The sequence below is a fragment of the Chiloscyllium punctatum genome, chromosome 39 (assembly GCF_047496795.1).
Source record: "Chiloscyllium punctatum isolate Juve2018m chromosome 39, sChiPun1.3, whole genome shotgun sequence".
NCBI classification, from domain to species: Eukaryota; Metazoa; Chordata; class Chondrichthyes; order Orectolobiformes; family Hemiscylliidae; genus Chiloscyllium; species Chiloscyllium punctatum.
Window position 1 is genome coordinate 7690633 of NC_092777.1, and position 21642 is coordinate 7712274.

A 21642-nucleotide genomic window follows, 5' to 3' on the forward strand; every position below is an offset into this window, starting at 1 on the left:
TTCTGGTTTTGCCATGTGAGATTCATCAATTGGTTTGGCTGCTTACCATGCTTAAATCACATTACAGTTGCAGGATGCCTGGAGATCTCGATTTTGCTTCAGATTCAAATTAACATTAAAGAGGAAATTCATGACATAAAGATAGTTAGACAGCTTTCTTCCAGGACAGCAGCAGTTATCCATTACTCTCAGTGGAATATACCCCAAGTAAGTACAAGTCTGAATTATAATCAGTCATGGTACTGCAGAGTTGGCTGGTTAAGTACATGACCCACCATATCCAGCTTGTCATACCTGCTTGAGCTTTCCTGTAATAATGCTGATTGCCATTTCAAACTCTTCATAGAAAATCTATTTGAACAAGTATCATGGCAATTGTTTTGTTACATTTTTCAAAAATTGGATTCTTTTTGTCATAATGGAAACATCTGATATTTCACACAAAATAAAATTCCGGAGTCAAAGAGCCTGCATCAGTCATCAAAATACAGGACACTGTTATAAACGCAACTACACATCAAAAATGCCTGAAATAGTCACACGCTATAGAAGTAATATTGCAGCATTAAAATGTTTGTGTGGATTATGGGTTTAGGATTGTACAGATACCTAAAACAGAGAAGTACGGGCAAGTATAGTATCCCTCAGCAGCATCCTTTGGATTTCTGCACTGCGCTGTAGACTCCAGAAAAGGCAATCAGTTTCAAATGATTAACAACAGTGAACATTAATAGTGTTGATGTCAATACATTATCTCCAGGTCTTTTTGTATTGTGGGAACAAGTATCCAAGGTATATGACTTTTGAAGAAGGAATAGTCAGAAGCTATGTGCCTCCTAAGTACTAATAAAACAGGAAGGGGAAAAGGTTTATGGTCCTGCAGTCAGGAATTTAAGTGACTATGGCAGGGAAGGCAAATTAACAGTGACTATATTTGGTCTTAGTGCCACATTCTAGTGAATATAGGAATAGGAGGATTAAAAAGGTAATGTCTGGCTGGTGAAATGGTGCAGGAGTATCACTTCATGTTAGTGAGATGGTGAGACCAATTCTGAGGCATGAGGAACTCATTCAAATCTGCTGTGTCTCAATAGTACTGTCACTAGTCTGTTGCAGGAGATTGAGTAAAGCTGTGGAGAAGGATTTGAACTAAGAACAAAAAGAAATGCTGGAAATCACAGCTGGTCAGGCAGCATTGGTGGAGAGAGAGCAAGCCAATGTTTGACTCTAGATGACTCTGAAGAGTCTTCCACATTACCTGCTGAACTTGGATATGCTGAACATGTGTTTCATGCACAAGGACCTCCAAATTATTCTGTGCTGCAGTTTTCTGCGAGCTCTCCCAATTTAAATGAAACTCAGCTCTTCTTTTTCTGCTAAAAGATTTTACCCTCACCTTTTCCCACATTATATCCCATGCACCAAGGTTTTGCTCACTCATTTATCCGCTATATCCCTCTGCAGACTATTTTTGTCATCTTCACCATTTACCTTCCCACTTTATTTTGTGTCATCCATAAACTTTGCTATACCACATTTACTTTTCTCGTCCAAATCATAAAATACATTTTATAAATAATTGTTGCCCCAGCACAGATTCCTGTGGCACTCCACTAGTTACAGGTTGCCATCCTGAACATGTTCCCTTTATTCAAACTGTCTTTAATTAGTCAATCTTCTATCTGTGCTAATGCACTACCTTCAATGCCATGGGTTATCTTATTAAATAGCCTTGTGTGCATTAACTTTATTGTTTTATGGAAATTCAAATATATTACATCGTTTCCCCTTTATTTATCCTGATTGTTTACTTCCTTTAAGAACTCGAAGCAATTTTTCAGACATGATTTCCCCTTCATGAAGCCATGCTGGCTCTGCTCGGTCATGTTATGTATTTCTAAATGTCCTTTTACATCCTTTTTAATGTATTCCAACATTTCCCAATTGATAGACATTAAGCAAACGGTTTCTGTTTTTGCTGCTGCTATTAGCAAGCCTATCAGCACCAAACGGGGAGAGAAACAGCCTATGACTGGAGAAGCAGTGCCTTCTGGATTTGTCAGTCACTTTTGGTGACACGCCTTTTAAACAGTGAGTTCACAACATGGATAAACTTCCAGGGTGGGCCAGATTCTGATCCCATGCAGTAAGCTGGACAAGCCAGTGTTAAATTGAAGCCCTGTCTACCTTCCCAGATTGATGCAATAGGTTCTGTGATATAGTTTCAAAGATCAGTGTGTTATTGTGGTGTCTTGGCCTATATTTATCCCATAACTAACATCACTAAAGCACTTTATCTTCTGGTTGCCTGTGGGAGCATTGCTGTGACACACTTTCTTGTCTTGAACGCACCATGACAATGATGACTCTTTAAAAGTATATCAATGGCTGCACAATGCATTGCTGCTGAGGTTGTGTATGGGATCATGAATACAAGATATTATTAAATACAAAACATTTTTTCCTTTCTCCATCATTTATTGAAGGATGGCTGCCAACAATTACATAACTTTACATAATGCAACACCCAAAGTCTTCATACTTAGAATCATAGAACTGTTACAACAAATAATCCCATTCAGCTTGTCCTACTTCCCCCACCTTTCCCTGTAAACTTTCAAAGTTTTTTCTCTTGTTAATTACTTAATTTTCTTTTGAATTCTCTCTTACTTTCCCTTATCCAGAGAAGCACATAAAATAAACATATTTATTGCACGAAATGATCTTTGCCGCACCACCTCCTCAGCCTTTACAGACAGAAGGGAAATTTGTTCATTGACATTCAAAAGAACTGCATGGATGGAGTAACATGGCTCAGTGCCAATGTTCTCCCCTTCACACCCATGTGCAAACACACAGCAGAAGACAGTTTCACAGTCAATGACTGCTGTCTGCATATACACCCAAGCCTGTGTTACAAACAGAAATGTACAGAAGACTTACTATTTAACCACATAATGCATCACAGCTGAGCATGATCCTTTTATCATCATGCACAAACCCTAATCAAGAACAGAATATCAGCCTTTTGTCCCTATCCATCATTCAATCAGATCATGACAGGTTCTGTCCTGTAGTCTTAGAATCATAGAATCCCTAGAGAATAATTGAATTATAGAATCCCTACAGTATGGCCATTTGAGCCATCGAGTCCACACAGACAATCTGAAGAGCATCCCATCCAGACCTACCTCCTAATCTATCCCTGCAAACCTGCATTTCCTGTGGCTAATCCACCTAGTCTGCACATCTTTGGACTGTGGGAGGACACTGCAGACATGGGGAGAATGTTACTTTGGAATTGGAGATGTCCCATCTGTGCCTGTGCCGTTTCATGAGCATGCACAAGCAACCTCGGTGGCAGATTAAATCCTGCTTCTTTAAGTGTACCACAGACACCACAAACACCGACATACAAGTTACAACAATCAAAGGTGGCCTTTTCTGATATTGTATGGTACATTTTACAGCTGGTGCCATAAGATTTGGTTACATTTGACATTTATTATGTCTTACTCAAACTAAAAATCAATTATTTATTTCAATATTCCCAGTGTGCGCCAAGTTTTCAATCTAGACACTCCATTAAGGCAAGTGAGATCACTGAGAATATTCCAAATGAGGCCCTCCTTGCAGCAGCCTTCTATACCAGCCACAGTAACACTGGGATGTGATACTGTGTATGTAGTGTTCCACCTAGTGGTGACATTGGTTACAAACACAGCCTTTTCAAATAGCAGTTTGTTGTTGTTCACTTGTAGCTGTAGGTGATAGTGCAATAAGAAGCAGAGAAAAAAAGGTAAATGTTAATAAGAACAGCCAATTGTTTGTCTGTAGCTGTTTCTAAATCCCAAGAACCTCTCTCTCTCAGCCAGGAACCTCAAATGTGTCCAAATCCATTTATCTGCCTTTGTTTCCGTAGCACATTACCCAACAATATCTATCAATTTTAGTTCTGACATTTTAAATTGATCCTCAGTCTCAGTAGCTTTTTTTTAAAAAAGGAGTGTTCCAGATTTCTCTTTGTATCAATAAGTGCTTCTTGATATCAGCTCTAAATGACCTGGCTCTGATTTTAGATTACATTTCCTTATTTTGAATTCCTTCACCATAAGGAGTTGTGTTTAAAGTTACCAAATAAAATTCTTTAATCATCTTAAACATTTCAATTAGATCACATCCTGTGACCTCCTACACTCAAGCAAGATATCCTGATGAGATTAGAGTGTTGCTGGAAAAGCACAGCAGTTCAGGCAACATCCGAGGAGCAGGAAAATTGGCATTTCTGGCAAAAGCCCTTCATCAGGAATCCCTATGCCCAGCTGTACCACAAGAGAGCCCCTTGATTAGATTTTAAAAATATAATGTAGTTTCCTACTCAACTGCTATCACACACCTGTGGAGCATGTGGGACTTGAACCCAGACCTCCTATTCCAGGGTGTGAAAGTGCCAGTGTTGGACTGGGGTGAAACACGTCAGAAGTCACACGACACCAGGTTATAGTCCAACAGGTTTATTTGAAATCACACAAGCTTTCAGAATGCAGCCGCTTTGTTAGCTGCCTCTTGCTGCAGCACTCTGAAAGCTTGTGTGGTTTCAAATAAACCTGTTGGACTAAAACCGACAGGTTTATTTGACTTCTGACTATCCTAATCCAGGGGTGAGGCTCCACCACTACACCTTGATTACTTTCTATGTTAATTTGCTTCATGGGTTCAGCTGTTGCCATTTAGTCACTATGCGCTGAAGAAAGATGCAGGGAATGCAGGCTCTTTTTGTGCATCATCACCACATTCTCTTCACTTTGGAGAGGCCCACTCAGGTTTCGATACAGGGGCGTGAAACACTATTTTTCCTTATAATCCCTATGCTGCCCCCGAACATTGTTTTATGTAACACCCCCACCCTCCAAAAAAAAAAGGTGAAACATTCTAATTACTCTTCAAAGTCCACCCCCAAAAATGATAAAACATTGTAACTAACCCCCACACAAGCAGTGAAACAGCAGAACTAGGCCCCACATCCTACCTGTAAATGTCAATCATTGTGCAGCTTGTTGCAGTCGGTATGTGAAGTTTTTATACTGTGCCCAAGTAAAATGTGACTAAAAACCAAATACCACAGGCTTCGTCACAAGGGGCATCAGATGGCAGACCATATTGTGTTACAATTGGAGGCACTACTGGCAGCTACATGTGTTATTGGTCCAATAAGGAGACAGATTAAGAACATCACATGACAGTGCAAATAGAATAGGTGATCTTGGCAATAAGAGTGGAGGTGGGAATAGTGCAAATTCATTTCCTAGCCACTATCCTGAGGTAGAGAAAGAGAACGATGTCCCAGTAACTTCAATGCATATACTCCACTGGCTGCAACAAACAGTTTCAATAACATTTTGCTTTGTGTTTCAAATCTGCAGTTATTTCTCCTTACTCAGAGGATCCCGTCACATCAGCAGTAATGGCTCCATTGTATTTAGAAGTATGTAGAGACCCTCCTGAGTCCTACCCTTCTCTCTCTCTCATAGTCACACTTGCTGCACATTAGTGGGTCCTCCGTGTCAGATGCAGCCTTTGTTGGTAATGTTCGGTGTTGATTTTGAGGAGTCGGTCTTACCACAGCATTTCCGGACAGTCTTTGCAGCATAAATACCCAATCAGACGAGTTCACTAGACAATAAGGTGACAAAGTCAGCTGACCACCTCCATTACGGTGTCACACGAACCACTCAGTATGTCGGAATCCTGCAGCTGAAAGATCAGAAGGTCAGGATTTTAATCAAGGAAAGGCCAAGTCTATTGATATGCAATTAACTTCTTCCCAGAAACCTCCTTAGGAGTAAGATCCAAAGGAGGGATCATCGGGCTGTGTTTTTATTCAAAGGGAATGGAGTCAGGCAAGAAACAAAAGGTGTGCCTATTGAGCTGCTGGCCGCAAGAAAAATAAAAAAATATATACAAGGGAGAAAAGCCAACAATTTTGGGGTCAAAGTTTATGATCTTGAATCGTTGAACTCCACGTTGAGTGTGGAAGGCTGTAAAATACTCGACTGAAAGATGAGCTGCTACTGTATAATATTGACTGGAACAATGCAGGAGACGAAGGACAGAGGTGCCAATGTCAACAAGACAAAAATTAAAGGATAGGCCAATAGAAGCTCTGGTTCATGCTTGCAGGCTGAATGGAGGACTTGGCAAAAGTGAGGACTGCAGATTAGAGTCAAGAGTGTAGTGCTGGAAAAGCATAGCAGGTCAGGCAGCATCTGAGCAGGAAAATTGACATCTTGCGCAAGAGCCCTTCGTCAGGAACGAAGCTGGGAGTCTCAGGAGTGGAGAGATAAATGGGAGGGAATGGGAGGGAATGGGGGGAAGGGGGGGGCAGGGCTGGGGGCGGGGGGGAAGAAGATAGCTGAGAGTGCAATAGATGGATGGAGGTGGGAGTAAAGTGATGGGTCAGACGGGAGGATGGAGTGGATAGGTGGGAAGGAAGATTGACAGATGTCACGGGTCATGAGGATGGTGCTGAGTTGGAAGGTTGGAACTAGGGTAAGGTGGAGGGGAGAGGAAATGAGGAAATTGGTGAAGTCCACATTGATGCCCTGGGGTTGAAGGGTTCTGAGGCAGAAGAGTGTTCTTCCTCCACACATCGGGGTTGATTGGTGTGGGTGTCCCAGAGATGTTCTCTGATGTGCTCTGCAAGAAGGCGTCCAGTCTCCTAGATATAGAGGTGACCGCATCGGGAGCAGCAGATACAGTAAATGACACATGGGAGCGCAGGCAAAACTCTGATGGATGTGGAAGACTCCTTTGGGGCCTTGTACGGAGGTGGGGGGGGGTGGGGGGGGTTGTGTACAGGTTTTGCAAATCCTGCTGTGGCAGGGGAAGATGCCAGAAGGGGAGGGTGGCTTGTTAGGGAGCGTGGCCCGGATGTGGAGGACTTGCCCAATCTGCATTTGATCTCCTCAAAGTAGAGGAGATTGCATTGTGAACAGTGAGTACAATGTGGTTTTCTCTACACTGGGGAGACCAAACACAGATCAGGTGACTGTTTCAAGCGACTTGCTTTCTAGTTTTCGGTTCAAAGTAATCATCTCACAATTGCCTACATTGATCTCCATTTTTGCCTATTTATTGATAACTTTGTAATTTTATGCTGACAACAAAAAATTTGGTCATGTGATTTTCTAACCCATCATCTAAACTGTTAGTAAATGCAGTGAATAGTTGAGGTTGCAACACGAATCCTTGTGGGACACCATATCACATCCTGCCAATTAAGAAATGTGCCTATTATCTCTAATCTCTGGTTTCTGTTATTCAGTCAGAGTCTAAACCAGGTCAATAATTACCATTTATTTCCAAGAGATTTAACTTTCGCAAACAATCTGTTATGAGGAACTCTATCAAATCTCTTCAGCAAACCAAAAATATCCCTCTGTCTGGTATTTTAATTGTCTCTTCAAATGAATTCAATCAGATTAATCAGGCATGACCTCTCCTTTACAAATTCATGCTGATTTTCTCTCACCAGCTGAAAGTCAAGGTGATCAGCTACTCTGTCCTTAATGATAGAGCAACAACAATTTCAGGCAATACATTAGGCTAACTGTTCCATAATTCCCTTGCTTAACTTTTCAAACAGGCAGTGTAAGTCTAGAGTCACTTCCATCAGGCAGGACAAAGCAATGGAGAATGGGGTGGTTAGGTAAGGGCAGTAAATGCTGGCCAAGAAAGCAATACCCACATCCCATTTACAAATAATAAACATAATTAGAAGCAAAACAATATTTACTTTAAATGATGAAAAATTTTCAAATTATTCATTACATTTGAGTAAAATTGAAATGATAGATATTGCGATGTCAAATCTTACCAGGGAACCACCCACAGAAACAAAATGCTTACAACGAACAACACACTGCTTGTACTGATAAGCTGTAGTCTAGCACCTACACAACGTTGGTGAACGATGTTGAACTGTGGTCACTGTCACCACGAGTTATATCAGTGTACACATTAAGTGTTTGATATTGTTTACCCTAACTGTAATAAATTTTATTCAGATGTAGTTATGTTTATTTCCGTTATTGACTGTAACACTGGAGGCTTATGTGAGCCTTTTAACCTGAAAAACAAATCCCTGACTCAATCAGAAATGACCAAAACTCCATGCTTGTCCCCATCAAACTCAGGCTAACATTGGCTGCTCATGCCCAATTTATTAACGAAATTCAAACCCCACATATCACTTCGCAGCACTCCAAAATCCCAGCCAATTGGTGTCCTAGCTTTTTCTCTTTCATGTCCAAGGATACTTTACTTCGGCACGCTTCACTGGATGTGGTGAAACAACGTGGCAATGCCTCATTTCAGTGGAAGCTTCTTTCCTTTTGTCTGTGATGACGATGATTTATGCAGTGATTTGTTTAGAAGGCAGGTTTTCAGAACCAATTTTCTTAAAAAGGCAGCAGAATTTTTGTCCCCTCCACCTCCACATCTTACTGCTCCAGACAGCAGCATAGTGGTTGTGTTATTTATGGATAGAAACTATCTGTGGATGTATTGCTGTTTAGTGCCAGTAATTCCTCCAGTACCATTACCAAGCTTCTGTTCATTTTGTTTCACAAGATCATTCAAGTCAGGGAATAGACCATATGGCCTTTCAAGCCTGCTCGATATTCTAAAGGATCATGGCCAATCCAATTACAGCTTCAATTCTGACTTTCCTTCCTGCCCTCATGATTCTCAACTCCCTCGTAGATCAATAATTTGTCTAACTCAGGCTTGAATATATTCATAGACTCAGCCTCCACTCCTCTCTGGAGAAGCAAATCCTGAAGACTAAATAATCAGAGAAAAAAAATTCTACGCATCTCCATCTTATATGGGAGACACTTTCTTTTAAACTATGTCCTTACATAGGGAAACATCCTCTCAATGTTCACCCAGTCACATTCCCTCAGTTTTCAGTAAGATTCATTCCATTGCTCTAAGCTCCTATAACTATAGGTCCAATGGCTTAAGCTTTCCTCACAAAATTACATCCTTAATACAGGCAGTCACGTGAACCTTCTCCAAACTGTTTATAATGCCGTTACATCCTTCTATAAATATGGAGATCAGAACCGTACACAATACATCAGTTGCAATCTCATTAAGACTTTGTAGACTTGAAACAACAATTCCTTATTTTAATACTTCATTCTCCTTGTAATAAAAATCAACATGACATTTGCCTTCCAAATCACTTACTATACCAGTGTATTAACTTGACTTATTCAAGCATACAATACTCAGATCCCTCAGCACTACAGACATCTGCTGTCTCTTACTGAAAACATATTGTTTTCCTATTCTTCCTCCTTAAGATGTCAAGCTGATACTTCCAATATTATACTACATCTGCCAAGTACAGGTAGACAACCTTTATCCGAAATCCCAAAATCCGAAAAGTTCCAAAATCCAAAAGTTTTTTGTGAAGTTTTTATCTCATTAACAAGGCTGTTTGGCGTGCAAACAGTTAAACCAACTCCACATCCACTCGATGCGTGTCACTCACATGCAACGTGGGGGTGTGGCCCAGCACTGGCAGGCCTCAATTCTCTGTCTCAGGGCCTGTGGTACTCACAGTGAGTCTGCTGCTCGGTAAGGTTTTTTAAAAATTTCATCATGGAACTGTCACTTCTTCCAAAATTCAGAAAAAACTCTGAATTCTGAAAACCAGCTAGTCCCGAGCATTTCAGATAAAAGGATTGTGTACCTGTATTTGCCCACTTTACCTGACTACATCCCTTTGCAGACTCTGTCCCCGACACAACTTGCATTCCTGCCTAACTTTGTGAATTTGATTCAACATTGGTTTCCTTGGTATGACTGGCACAGTGACTGTTAACTATCCTGTAAATATGACACAAAGTATTTATTCATCATGATTGCCATTTCTTGATCATTGACAATCTTACCATTATCAATTTTCAAGGGCACACTTGTTTCTCATCATCATTTGTTCCTATTATTACATTATTTTGTAATAATTTTGTTGATTTTGATATCTTTGCAAGTTTCTTTGATACTCCCTTTCCTGTTTTTGCATTTTCGCATGTTATTTTTAGTCTTATGTTGTCTCTTACATCTTAACTGTCCCCGGCTGTACTTTTGGGTCAGTGGAATCCTTGTCTTTTTGGGGTATCAATGGTTCAATGTTATGGCAAATGCCTTTCTGAGCACTTTCCTCTGATTGCCCATTAAGAGTTGCTCAGTTTACTGTCTTTGTCTTGTTCTAATTAAGATTGCCTTATTTAAATTTAAAATCTTAATAAGTGTGCTGCATTTCTGTCTTTCAAACACAACATTGAACTCAATCATATTATGACCACTATTAAATAGGTGTTTATGTGCTGTTAGCTAAATCTGGCTCATTACTATATCTAAAGGTGCTAAAGGGATCAAAGGATGTAGAAGGAAAACAGGAATGGGCTACTGAATTGGATCATCAGCCGTGATCGTAATGAATGGTGGAGCAGGCTCAAATGGTCCAAATGGCCTCCTCCTGCTCCTAGTTTTCTATGTTTCTATGTTTTCTGAAACAATCATCTAAACCATTTTTTCCAGCTGAGTTCTTTCCCCACACAATCATCTTCACCACTTACTAATTCAAATTCCTTATAAACACCCTGTTCTATAACAGGTCAGAAACCTGTTCCAGGAAAGAACCACCGAAATGATTCATTTTGCTAGGACCCAGATCCCTCATGGAGGCTATCACAGTGATAAACTTCGTTCCTGTTCGTACGATGGTGTCATTTTCCTTGAAATGGAATCTTTCGCTTCAACCCTCTCCCCAACTCTGGTTATCCCTGTACTGATTTGCACAAGGCTTGGTTAATGGTCCAGAATTAGAATTCCTGAATTCCTGTTCTGTCATATAGCTCAGAGTTATTGTACTAATCTAAATAAGATCCATTGTCTGCTCTTGCCTATTTACTGATCTCACAATGGGTCACAATGAGTGAATCTCCCTCTCCCCTCTCCAACCATCTTTCAAACAGTTTGACAAATGTTTCACTCTGGCATCAGGTAGCATACAAAATGTTTGGGACTCGCAATCTTGCAAAGAAAACATACTAACCACACTCGTAATTGTTTTTATATAATTACCACATTGTGCTTGTGCTTCTGTTTTCCTCCTCCTATTCCATCTCTCTATTTTGGACAGCCTCCTGCATCCTGCTCCAAAGAGCTTTGAACCAATTTCTGACTGTCCTTCTGATAGATTAACATTTTATTCTGAGTGGTAGCAAGCACATTGTATTTGCCAGATGAGGATTAGTTTCCTCATTCCCCATTTCATCTGGGTTCACCTTACCCTGTACACTATAGTCACTCCACCATTTGAAACCACAAGATGGACTGAAGTCTGCAGCAAATGGTCCAGGCGTTCTTCCCCACCTCTTATGTGTCTGACTGTCTTCATCTCACACTTCTGAGCCAAAGAAATTTCAGATGGAAACACCGACTTTGCTCAGGACAGTTTTCCTGTCAAAAACTCTTATGACCTGCTCTCAGTCTAATTAATGATCTTTACAAGCTTTACTTTGTTTTCTTTTCTTTTGCAACAAGTCAACTTGCAGCAGTAAACTAACATGTCAATTACTGACTGCCTCAAGCATCTACTACAAATATTCAAAGTGAATTCCCACTTCAACCAAATTCCCGACTTCAGCATTCTGTAAGCATGCACTCGTCACCAACATTCTGGGCAACTGGCCCGACTAAGATCAAATGTTGTTTGCTCCATCTGTGAAGAATGAAGATGATTTCGTTCTACTGTATGGGCACATATCCTCAAAACACTTACCTATCCTCAGAATAATTTCATTGGCCTCCTCAACAAAGTTGGACTCATACACCAAACAGTCGAAAGATGTTGTCTGAGGTGTTTCTGGGGAGTTCCTGAAATGAAGCAATCCCCTCTTAACATAAGAAGCTCTCACAAGGATTTCAAATGCTACAGTGAGTTGAAGTACAACATTGAATCACGGTTAACATTATTTGAGATTAAGAAATGTTCCTGGGTTCCATGTGTTTTTTTTTTATTTACAATGACTGCACTAGCACTCGCTGACTGTTCCTAGTGGCCCTTGAGAAAGTGATGGCGAGCTGCCTTCTTGAACCTCTGAGGAAGATACAAAACTTGGACCCAGTAACACTAAAGGAACAGCAATACATTTCCAAGTCAGGATGGTGAGCGGCTCGTATCTTCTGCCTTCATCCTTCTAGATGGAAATGATTGTACGTTTGGAGGGTGCTGTCTAAGGAGCTTTGGTGCATTTCTGCATTGCATCTTGTGGATGGCACACACTTATGCTATGGAGTGTTGATGGTGGAGGGAATAAATGCTTGTGGATGTGGGGCCAATCAAGTGGGCTAATTTGACAGAATCATAAAGCACAGAAACAGGTTCTTCGACCCAACTCATCCATCTCGATCAATTTCCTAAACTGAACTGGTTCCATTTGTCCTGGATGGTGTCAAGCTTCTTGAGTGTCGTTGAAGCTGCATCCATCCATTTGGAGAATATTTCATCATACTACTGACTTGTGCCTTGTCAAGAGGCAAGTTACTCACTGGATTATTCCTCACCTCTGACCTGCTCTTATAGCCTCTGTGCTTATATGGCTAGTCTAGTTCAATTACTGGTTAATGGTAATGCTCAGGACATTGGAAGTGGGGGAGTTCAGTGATGGTAATGCTGTTGAATGTTGAGGGGTGATGCCTAGATTGTCTCTTGTTGAACATGGTTATTACCTGGCATTTATGTGACAATCCCAATAAGGTGATCATCCCTTTCTTATTTCTCAGTTCCACCCAAATAACTTCCCTGGATGTATTTCCAGGAATATCCTCCCTCAGCACAGCTGTAATTCTATCCTTTATCAAAACGTCACTCCCCCTCTTCTCTTGCCTCCTTTTCTATCCTTCCTGTAGCATTTGTATCCTGGAACATTAAGCTGCTAGTCCTGCCCATCCCTGAGCCATGTTTCTGTAATGGCTATGATATCCTAGTTCCATGTTCCTAACCATGTCCTGAGTTCATCTGCCTTCTCTTTTAGGCCCCTTGTATTGAAATAAATGCAGTTTAATTTATTAGTCCTACCTTGTCCCTGCCTGCCCTGACTCGCTTCTGTTCTCAACTGTACCAGTCTCAGATTGATCTCTTTCCTCACTATCTCCCTGGGTCCCAACCCCGCAACCCGCAACCCCCCCCACCCCCACCTTACTAAGTTAAATCCTCCCAAGCAGTTCTAGCAAATTTCCCTGCCAGTATATTAGTCCCCTTCCAATTTAGGTGCAATCCATCCTTCTTGTACAGGGCACTTCTACCCCAGAAGAGATTTCAATGATCCAAAAATGTGAATACTTCTCCCATACACCAGTTCCTCAGCCATGTATTCATCTGCTCCTATTCCTCACTAGCTCATAGTACCGGAAGTAATCCAGATATTACTACTCTCGAGGACCTCCTTTTTAAATTCCTGTCTAACTCTCTAATCTCCCTTTAGAAACTCAACCTTTTCCCTTCCTATGTCATTGTTTCCAATGTGGACAACGACCCCTTCCTGGCCCCTCTCCCCCTTGAGAACATTCTGCACCCTCTCGGAGACATCCCTTGATCCTGGCACCAACCATTCTGATTTTTCACTGTTGGCCACAGAAATGTTTGTCTGTACCTCAGACTAGAGAGTCCCCTAACACAATTGATCTCTTGGAAGCCGACATACCCTTCATTGCATTAGAGCCAGTCTCAATACCAGAAACTTGGTTGTTCATGCTACGTTTCTCTGAGAATCCATCACCCCCTACATTTTCCAAAACAGCATATTTGTTTGAAATTGGGATAGCTACAGAAGACTCCTGCACTAATTGACTACCTCTCTTACCTTTCCTGGAGTTAACCCATATGACTGTATCTGAGACTTTCCCCCCTTCTTATAACTGCCATCATTCACATACTGTTGCAAATTCCTCTTTGCCACTGTCTCTCCAACCGATCCGATAGGATTCGCAACCAACAGCATTTATTGCAGATATAATCCGCAGTAACCCGTAAACTCTCCTTAAACTCCCACATCTGACAAGAAGTGGATATCACTGTACCAAAGGCCATTTTGTTCCTTCACAATGTACAGATCTAGAAAATTAAACTATCTTATTCCTCTACAAAGCACTGCTCCAGGTTAAATTAATAGTTATGATTATATTTTAAGTTTAATCAAGTGACATATCTCAAAAAACATATAATCAAGAAAGAACCCAGTCTACTCACTACTGCAGACTTTCTGTAGGCCACACTTAAAACATTTATCTGTTTCTGTACTGCGACTTCATCCAAATAGGTTCCTCCAAGATCATTTGTGAATTTCACTGTTTGTTAATTTTCCCAGATGCACTCCGATGTCCAGCGATACATGAATTCAAACAGCAAAGGCAGTAACTGTGCAGGTTCATTGCTCTGCCAGTTTCTTCCTTTCTCTCCTGCTCTGACCTCACCATGTACTTCCTTTTTCTGTACCTCTCCCTTTTAAAACTGTTGTTTTGACCTTTTTTCTCCAAAGTTCCAGATTACCCAGAATTGTTGCTAAACAGGTGCTGCTTGATAGCACTGTTGCTAATACCTTCCATCACTTTACTGATGATCGAGAGTAGACTTTTGGGGTGTCAGTTGGATGGATTGGATTTATCCTGCATTTTGTGTACAGGGAATACCTTGGCAATCTTCCATAATGTCAGGTAGATGCCAGTATGTTAGCTGAACTAGAGCACCTTGGCTACAGAACTGGCAAGCTCTGAAGCAAAATTCTTTAGGATTATTGCAGAATGTTGTCATGGCCCACAGACTTTGCAGTATCCAGTGCTGCCAAATATTTCTTAATATCATGTGGAATGAATTGAATTGGCTAAAGACTGGAATTTGTGTTGCTGGAGACCACTGGAGGTGGTCTAATACTTAATACTTTGCTATTACTTCCTGGAATAATCAAACTATATTTAAGTTATTCGAGATTTACTGCCAGATTCTGAGCATGAATTACGTGCTTAAGACTTAAGGTATGAGGTTTTAATCCACATGTCAAAGTGTTAACATCCACTGAGCCACAGCTACCAGTGGAGGCCTATTCTTTGCTATGTACCCAATACGGGGGCAGGGACAGTGGAGTAATGTAGGAAAAAGGAATACCATTGTCTCTTTTTAAAAAGAGCTTTCCCTGCTCCATCCTGTTTCAAATGTGAACCATGTTGTGCATAGCCATGACGGCCACTTTATAGAATAGTGGCTAACCGGGGGATCGTAACAACCCGCTAACTGGGGGGAGCGTAATGACCTGCTAACCGGGGAGGATCATAATAATCTGAGTGAAAGTTTGTGCCCAGATTCCATCACCAACCCCCTAAGCCCTCCACTTGCATTATTCAGGTGAGGTGCAGACCTCGCACTTCATAGTAAGGAAGCAGCTGCCTGCCAACATTGTAATAGTCTCAATGGCCAGGCCAGGGATCAAGTCTACCTTTAGCCACGTATTGGTGCAATTTGTTCTACTTACGCCACACAGTAGGCAAAGAGGGTCCTCCTGTTTAACCGGTGTCCCACTGAAGAGATCTCAGGGAAGTGATGATGAAAGAGGACCTGAAAAAGAAACAATATCATCACCAGGGTTGCTGAGATTGTTGTAATTGTCTTACTGGAAATAAACAAAGCAATAGTCAAATATTGTCTGCATTTGTACAGCTGGCTCAAAGTGACAAGAAATTCCTGTAATTGGTAGAATACAACCTTCAGCAGCAGATTCTGAATGAATGTTTGTGCAATATTTTGAGAAAGGGTATATGTTTGCAAGCGAAGACTGTGTACGTATGAGTGAGATAGAGGAGAGTTTGTGTGAGTGTATATGTGAGAGATAGTGTGCGAGAGTATGTGCAAATGTGACAATGAGAGAGAGGAGGGTCTGTCTGTGAGTGAAAGAGAAAGAGAGAGAAAGTGATTAAAGGAGACAGTGTGTAAGAGAAAGAAAGTGTGTCTGTCTGGGAAAGTATTTAACCTGTGCTGTAGCTCACTCAATGTTTAAAGGGACATTGCGGAGGGATAGTCATAACCTTTGTTGTACCTGTACTAGGAATATGTGATGCTCACTGTTATAACTTCCCTCACCCTATTGTGCACCTAATTGACATTTTATCTTAAACAACATTTGACTTATCTTTACAAAGATAGTGCAGCAATTACCTGTGTCGAGTTGTTTTTTAAGCAGATCACTTCTGTTTCTTTGACATCGAACAACACCTCCTAACAAAGGCAAAAGGGATGGACAAAGTTGAACTAATTTAGTATTAATACAACATGCTACAGTAGGATAAAGTGTATTCAGAAGTTTTTAACATTTTCAAGATTTCTTTAAATAAAAATTTAAAGTTTCTGGTTTTTGCTTAAACGGCTGTTCCATTATCTTCTGTAAGAATGGCATATCATTGCTGGGAGTTATCTGTGTGGAGAAGTCTAATTCATTGTGGTTTTAATATCTAAAGGTAACTGAAACTTTGCCATTTTGTTGTTAAATAATAAACAGAACACTGTCCATTAACCTGTCGAAGAGGGTTGTCTTTAATGAACAGTTTAGATTAGAACAGGCTGTGTTGAATTGGAATAAATTTAGTTGAATTGAGTTGGACCAAGTTCAATGTTCTGGATCAAGTTCATAGAATGCCTACAGAATGGAAATAGGCCATTTGCCCCAACAGGTCCTCACCGACCCTCAGAGCATCCCACCCAGATGCTTTCCCTTACTCCTATTACTCTACATTTCCCCTGATTAATGCGCCTAACCTATACATCCCTGAACACTATGGGCAATTTGGCAATTTAGCAATTCACCTAACCTGCACATCTTTGAACTGTGGAAGGAAACCCACACAGACACTGAGAGAATGTGCAAGCTCCACACAGACAGTCGCCTGAGGCTGGAATTGAACTTGGGTCCCTGGTATTGTGAGGCAACAGTACTAATTACTGAGCCATCATGCTGCTGAATGAGCTGAACTGCAGACAGTGAGGTCAGGTTGGTTTGGGCTGGGTCAGGATAGGTTTGATATGTGGAAATAGGTTCTAATGGAGTTGTTATGTTTGGCTGGATAGGCTTCAAAAAGCTGCTGATCTATACACAAGCATCCCACCATGGTAATGCAAAAACCTTTTAATCAACCTATGACACACTTCCCTGGCTATCATTTCTTGATGTGGAACCTGAACCTCTACCTTCTGAACAAAGGACACGACTGCTGCAACAACAGACCCCCTCAATTAAACAATTTTACACATGCTGAACTTCTGGTTTGGGAAGTTTATTGAATTCACCTAGCTCTTCAAACGATGCAATTTATAAAATTTATGGCCAGCTTTGTCAAGACATCCTTTGCTGTCCGTCACAAGTTGCCCTGAAAAAGCAATGTAAAGCCCTTTCTTTGGAGCATTGTCCTGGGTGTGCTTACATCGGACATAGGAGCAGAAATTAGGCCATTCAGCCCATCGAGTGTGCTCTGCCATTCAATTATACTTAATATGTTTTTCAACCCCATTCTCCCGCCTTCTCCCTGTAAAGCTTGATACTCAAGAACTATCTATCTCAGTCTTAAATATACTCTATGACCTGCTCTCTCAAGCCTTCTGTGGCAATGAATTCCATAGATTCACCACTCTCTAGCTTAAGAAGTTTCTCCTGGATCCTCATCTGTCCTACCAATGGAAGCATCTTCCCTACCTTTACTCTATCCAGGCCATTCAGTATTCTATATGTTGCAATTAGATACCCCCCTCATCCTTCTAAACTCCAATCAATTATAAACCCAAGGTCCTCATATGTTTCAGCTTTTCATTCCATGGTACTGTAGGGAAAGGATTCCAATGATTGATAATTAAGAGTGGAATGGGTCTTCTAAAAATATTCATTCACCAGATGTGAGTATTGGTGGCTAAGCCAGAACTTCGTGCCTATTACTAATTGGCCTGGTGGTAGTGAGCTGCCTTTTCAAACTACTGCAGTCCATATGTAAGAACACCAACAGAGGGAGGGACTTCCAGGATTTTGACCCAGCAACAGAGAAAAAAAAAATGTTAATTTAGTACCAGGTCAGGATGATTTGTAGCTTGACGAGGAGTTGTGTCAGTTTCTATAATTCCCAGGAGGTTGATTGTGGGGGATTTAATAAATTAGAAATGTCAAGGGGATTTTGTTTTTATATTTGTTCATGAAATGTAGGCATTGCTGGCTAAGTCAACATTTCTCCCTGGCTGCCCTTGAGAAGGTGGTGGACAGCTGCCTTCTTGAACTGCTGAAGTCCACTTGGTGTAGGTACACCCACAATATGATTAGATTTTCTTTGTGCTGAACATACCCACTATGACCTTATGACAGAGGGAAGGTCACTGATGAAGCAGCTGAAGAGGATTGGATCTAGGACACTACGCTGAGGAATTCCCGCAGAGATGTCCTGGAGCTGAGATAATTGCCCTCCAAATTCCACAACCATCTTCTTATAATTCCAGAAATGACACTAACCGCAGGGGAGCTGTCCTCCTGATTCCCATTTACTCCAGTTTGTGAGGGCTCCTAGATCTATGGTCAAATGCAATCTGGTGGAAAGGGCAGTCATTCTCATTTTGGCTCTGGAATTCAGCTCTTTGTCCACGTTTGAACGAAAGCTCCAGTGGTATTTGGAGCTGCGTGGCCCTTGTAGAACCCAAGCTGAGTATCAGTGATTAAGTTATTGCTAAGCAAGTGCCAATCTTTTCCATTACTGACAAATAAGATGAGAATAACACGGTGCAATTAACTGGACTGGATTTGTCCCACAGCTGACCAATACCACACATTGCCAGGTAGATGCCACTGCCTTCACCTTTAGTCATGGTGATACCCAGCAACGTGATAGTGAGAAATCTAGTGATGTTGGCAGTGAGGTCAGCAGGGGTTACTCGCTTTTGCCCTTGTTTAGGATGGTCATTATCTGACACTGGTGCGACATTAATATTGTATCTCTGCAGTGAACATAACAAGTTCCACAACATAAATTCCAGCCGTGTCCAAAAATCCAGCTGTTCCATCTTTCTATTGTTCTCCATAGGTTTCTCCTTGTGTCTGTCCTAACTTAAAACTCCTTAAACGAACTGCCTTACCCTAATTCCATAGCTATCACTCTACAAACCACTGCTGTCTCTGGCCAGCTGCACAATTCTGACCAACCAATCCTCTAAATAGCAGCAGGACCATTTCAGCCCTTTGCTGACATCATTCCTGGTATTCTTTTCCAAATCCACTTTGCCCCCACCCTCAGTTACCTCCTACACCTCCTCTACAGCTACTCACAATCTACTGACACCCTTCACTTTATCCCCCTTGCTGTGAAGCACCGTGGCCATTTAAAGAATTGCATCTTGCACATAATATAGGCATCAGCTTTCTTGGTTGCTCTTGAGAAAGTGGTGGTGATTGCTCTGGAATCACTACAAACCACACAATGTAGGTAACATTCACAGGGCTTGGGAGGGAGCTCCAGCATTTTAATGCAGCAACATGGAAGGAGTGATGTTACATTTCCAAGACATGATTGTGCAAATTGGTAGGAAATTAGGTGGTGAAGATGTTTCCATGCACTTGCTATCTTTGTGCTACTAATCTGCTAAAATGATATACTGTTGAGTCTGGCAGAGGATGGGTGTGCTACCAATCCTGTACCTTGTATGACGGAAGCATGAACCCCTGTGTAATCTCACCTGTGGTGGCAGATTTTGCTCTAGGACTTTCTCAATGCCCACATCCAACACTTCCTTTCCACCATACTGCAAAAACAAATTAGTCAGTTATTTCTGCACTCTGTCCCTCAACCCTCAATCTCTTTTATATTGACAAAACAGAAACAGCATTTGGAGTCATTACACCCTGTTTTTTGAAAACAGATCAGTTAAGGTGAAGTTAGACTAATAATGTTAAACATCTGAGACAAACAAACTGCTGGAGAAATTCAGAAGATCTTGCAGCATCTGTGGAGACAAAATAAAGTTGATGCTTTGGATCCAGTGACCCTTCTTCAGAACTGCATCTCTCCAGCAATTTGTTTTTATTAGTTTCAGATGTCCAGCATTGAAGTACTTATGTTTTGTTTTAATTTATTAAACTTCAGAGAGAGCCACCTACACTACCATTATACAACACTTTACATGCATTATAGTGGGCTACATAGTTAACCTAAACAAAACTTAAATATAGAATAACATTCTTAGCCTTCACAGTATTTAATACTCTTATAGTAATACGGAGACCATGTGGACCTAATTTCCTGTGTCTAGATTAGAGTGGTGCTGGAAAAGCACAGCAGGTCAGGCAGCATCCGAGGAGCAAGAAAATCGATGTTTCGGGCAAAAGCCCTTCATCAGGAATAGAGGTAGGGTGCCTGCAAAGTGGAGAGATAAATGAGGGGGGTGGGGAGAAAGTAGCATAGAGTACAATAGGTGAATGGGGGTGGGAATGAAGGTGATAGGTCAGAGAGAAGGGTGGGGGAAGGTAGCAAAGAGTACAATGGGTGAATGGGAATGAAGGTGATAGTTAAGGGAGGAGGGTGGAGTGGATAGGTGGAAAGGAAGATAGGCAGGTAGGACAGGTCATGGGGACGGTGCTGAGCTGGAAGGCTGGACCTGAGGTGAGGTGGGGGAAGGGGAAATGAAGTAAATGTGGTAGCGAGTCGGTTTCAGGACATGGTTGAAGAGCTAATTTCCTGTGTGCCTGATCTGAATAAATTGCTTCATGCTTTGTGTTAAATTGCTGCCTATGATTTTGCACCTTAATCAGTTGTAAGAAATGGGTCTTTTTGTATCTTTAAAAACTGTTCGTAAAAAACTGGGATTTACCAGGGATGGCTGTATAATTTCACAGCAAGGAATTTGACTGTAAACCTACTGTGAAGTCTTTTTTTGAGACAATGGTTCCTGCAAAATGGAGATTGTTAGGAACGTAGCATTTGTTCACAAGAGAAGTTAATTAGTTCTCAACTAACTGAGCTGGTTGGAACTGGAAACAAGTTGCAGAGACACAGACACAGAGAGAGAAAGACACTGAAGTATGTGCAGTCACCCTCCCCGGCAGAAGCTGCCTGTTCTCTTCAGTACACCTGGAAGAAAAGTATACCTTTCCTGCAGCAATTGCCATGAGCTGAGCTTTGAATTGATAAATCAGAGACACTTTCCAAGGGAATCAGTCACTTTGTACTTCTAACAAACCAGCATAAAGTTAACTGAACACAAAGGGCTTGGCTAGCTGAAGATGGATCATCTTAATATCAGAATTGGGAAGCAAAGGTCTTTGAATTGACTTGCCAATTTTTTTTTTACCTCTGCCAATAATTTATTGTGTGTGTGTGGTGGTGGTGGGTTGGGGGGGGGGGCACGGTGTATATAACATAGTTACAACTTTTAGTAAGTAGTGTTATATGCCAATGGCTTATATCTCTTTAGCTGGAGCTACAGTATAATTATGAACAATAAATGATCATTTGTGTTTTGTGCAGAAACCAGATTCCTGCTTTCTGGCAACCTTG

At 41.2% G+C, this 21642-nt stretch overlaps 1 protein-coding gene across 1 annotated transcript in view; it reads right to left on the reverse strand.

Moving 5' to 3' along the window:
• Positions 1-2469: 2469 nt before the first annotated feature.
• LOC140463793 (uncharacterized) overlaps positions 2470-21642 on the reverse strand; it is a 70849-nt gene continuing 51676 nt past the window's right edge. The window contains exons 12-16 of the mRNA XM_072558117.1: positions 19826-19891; positions 16286-16345; positions 15606-15688; positions 11861-11955; positions 2470-5754 (exon numbers count right to left, since the gene is read on the reverse strand). Coding sequence (XP_072414218.1) covers positions 5720-5754; positions 11861-11955; positions 15606-15688; positions 16286-16345; positions 19826-19891 — 339 coding nt within the window. The 3' untranslated portion in view covers positions 2470-5719. The remainder of the gene's footprint in view (positions 5755-11860; positions 11956-15605; positions 15689-16285; positions 16346-19825; positions 19892-21642) is intronic.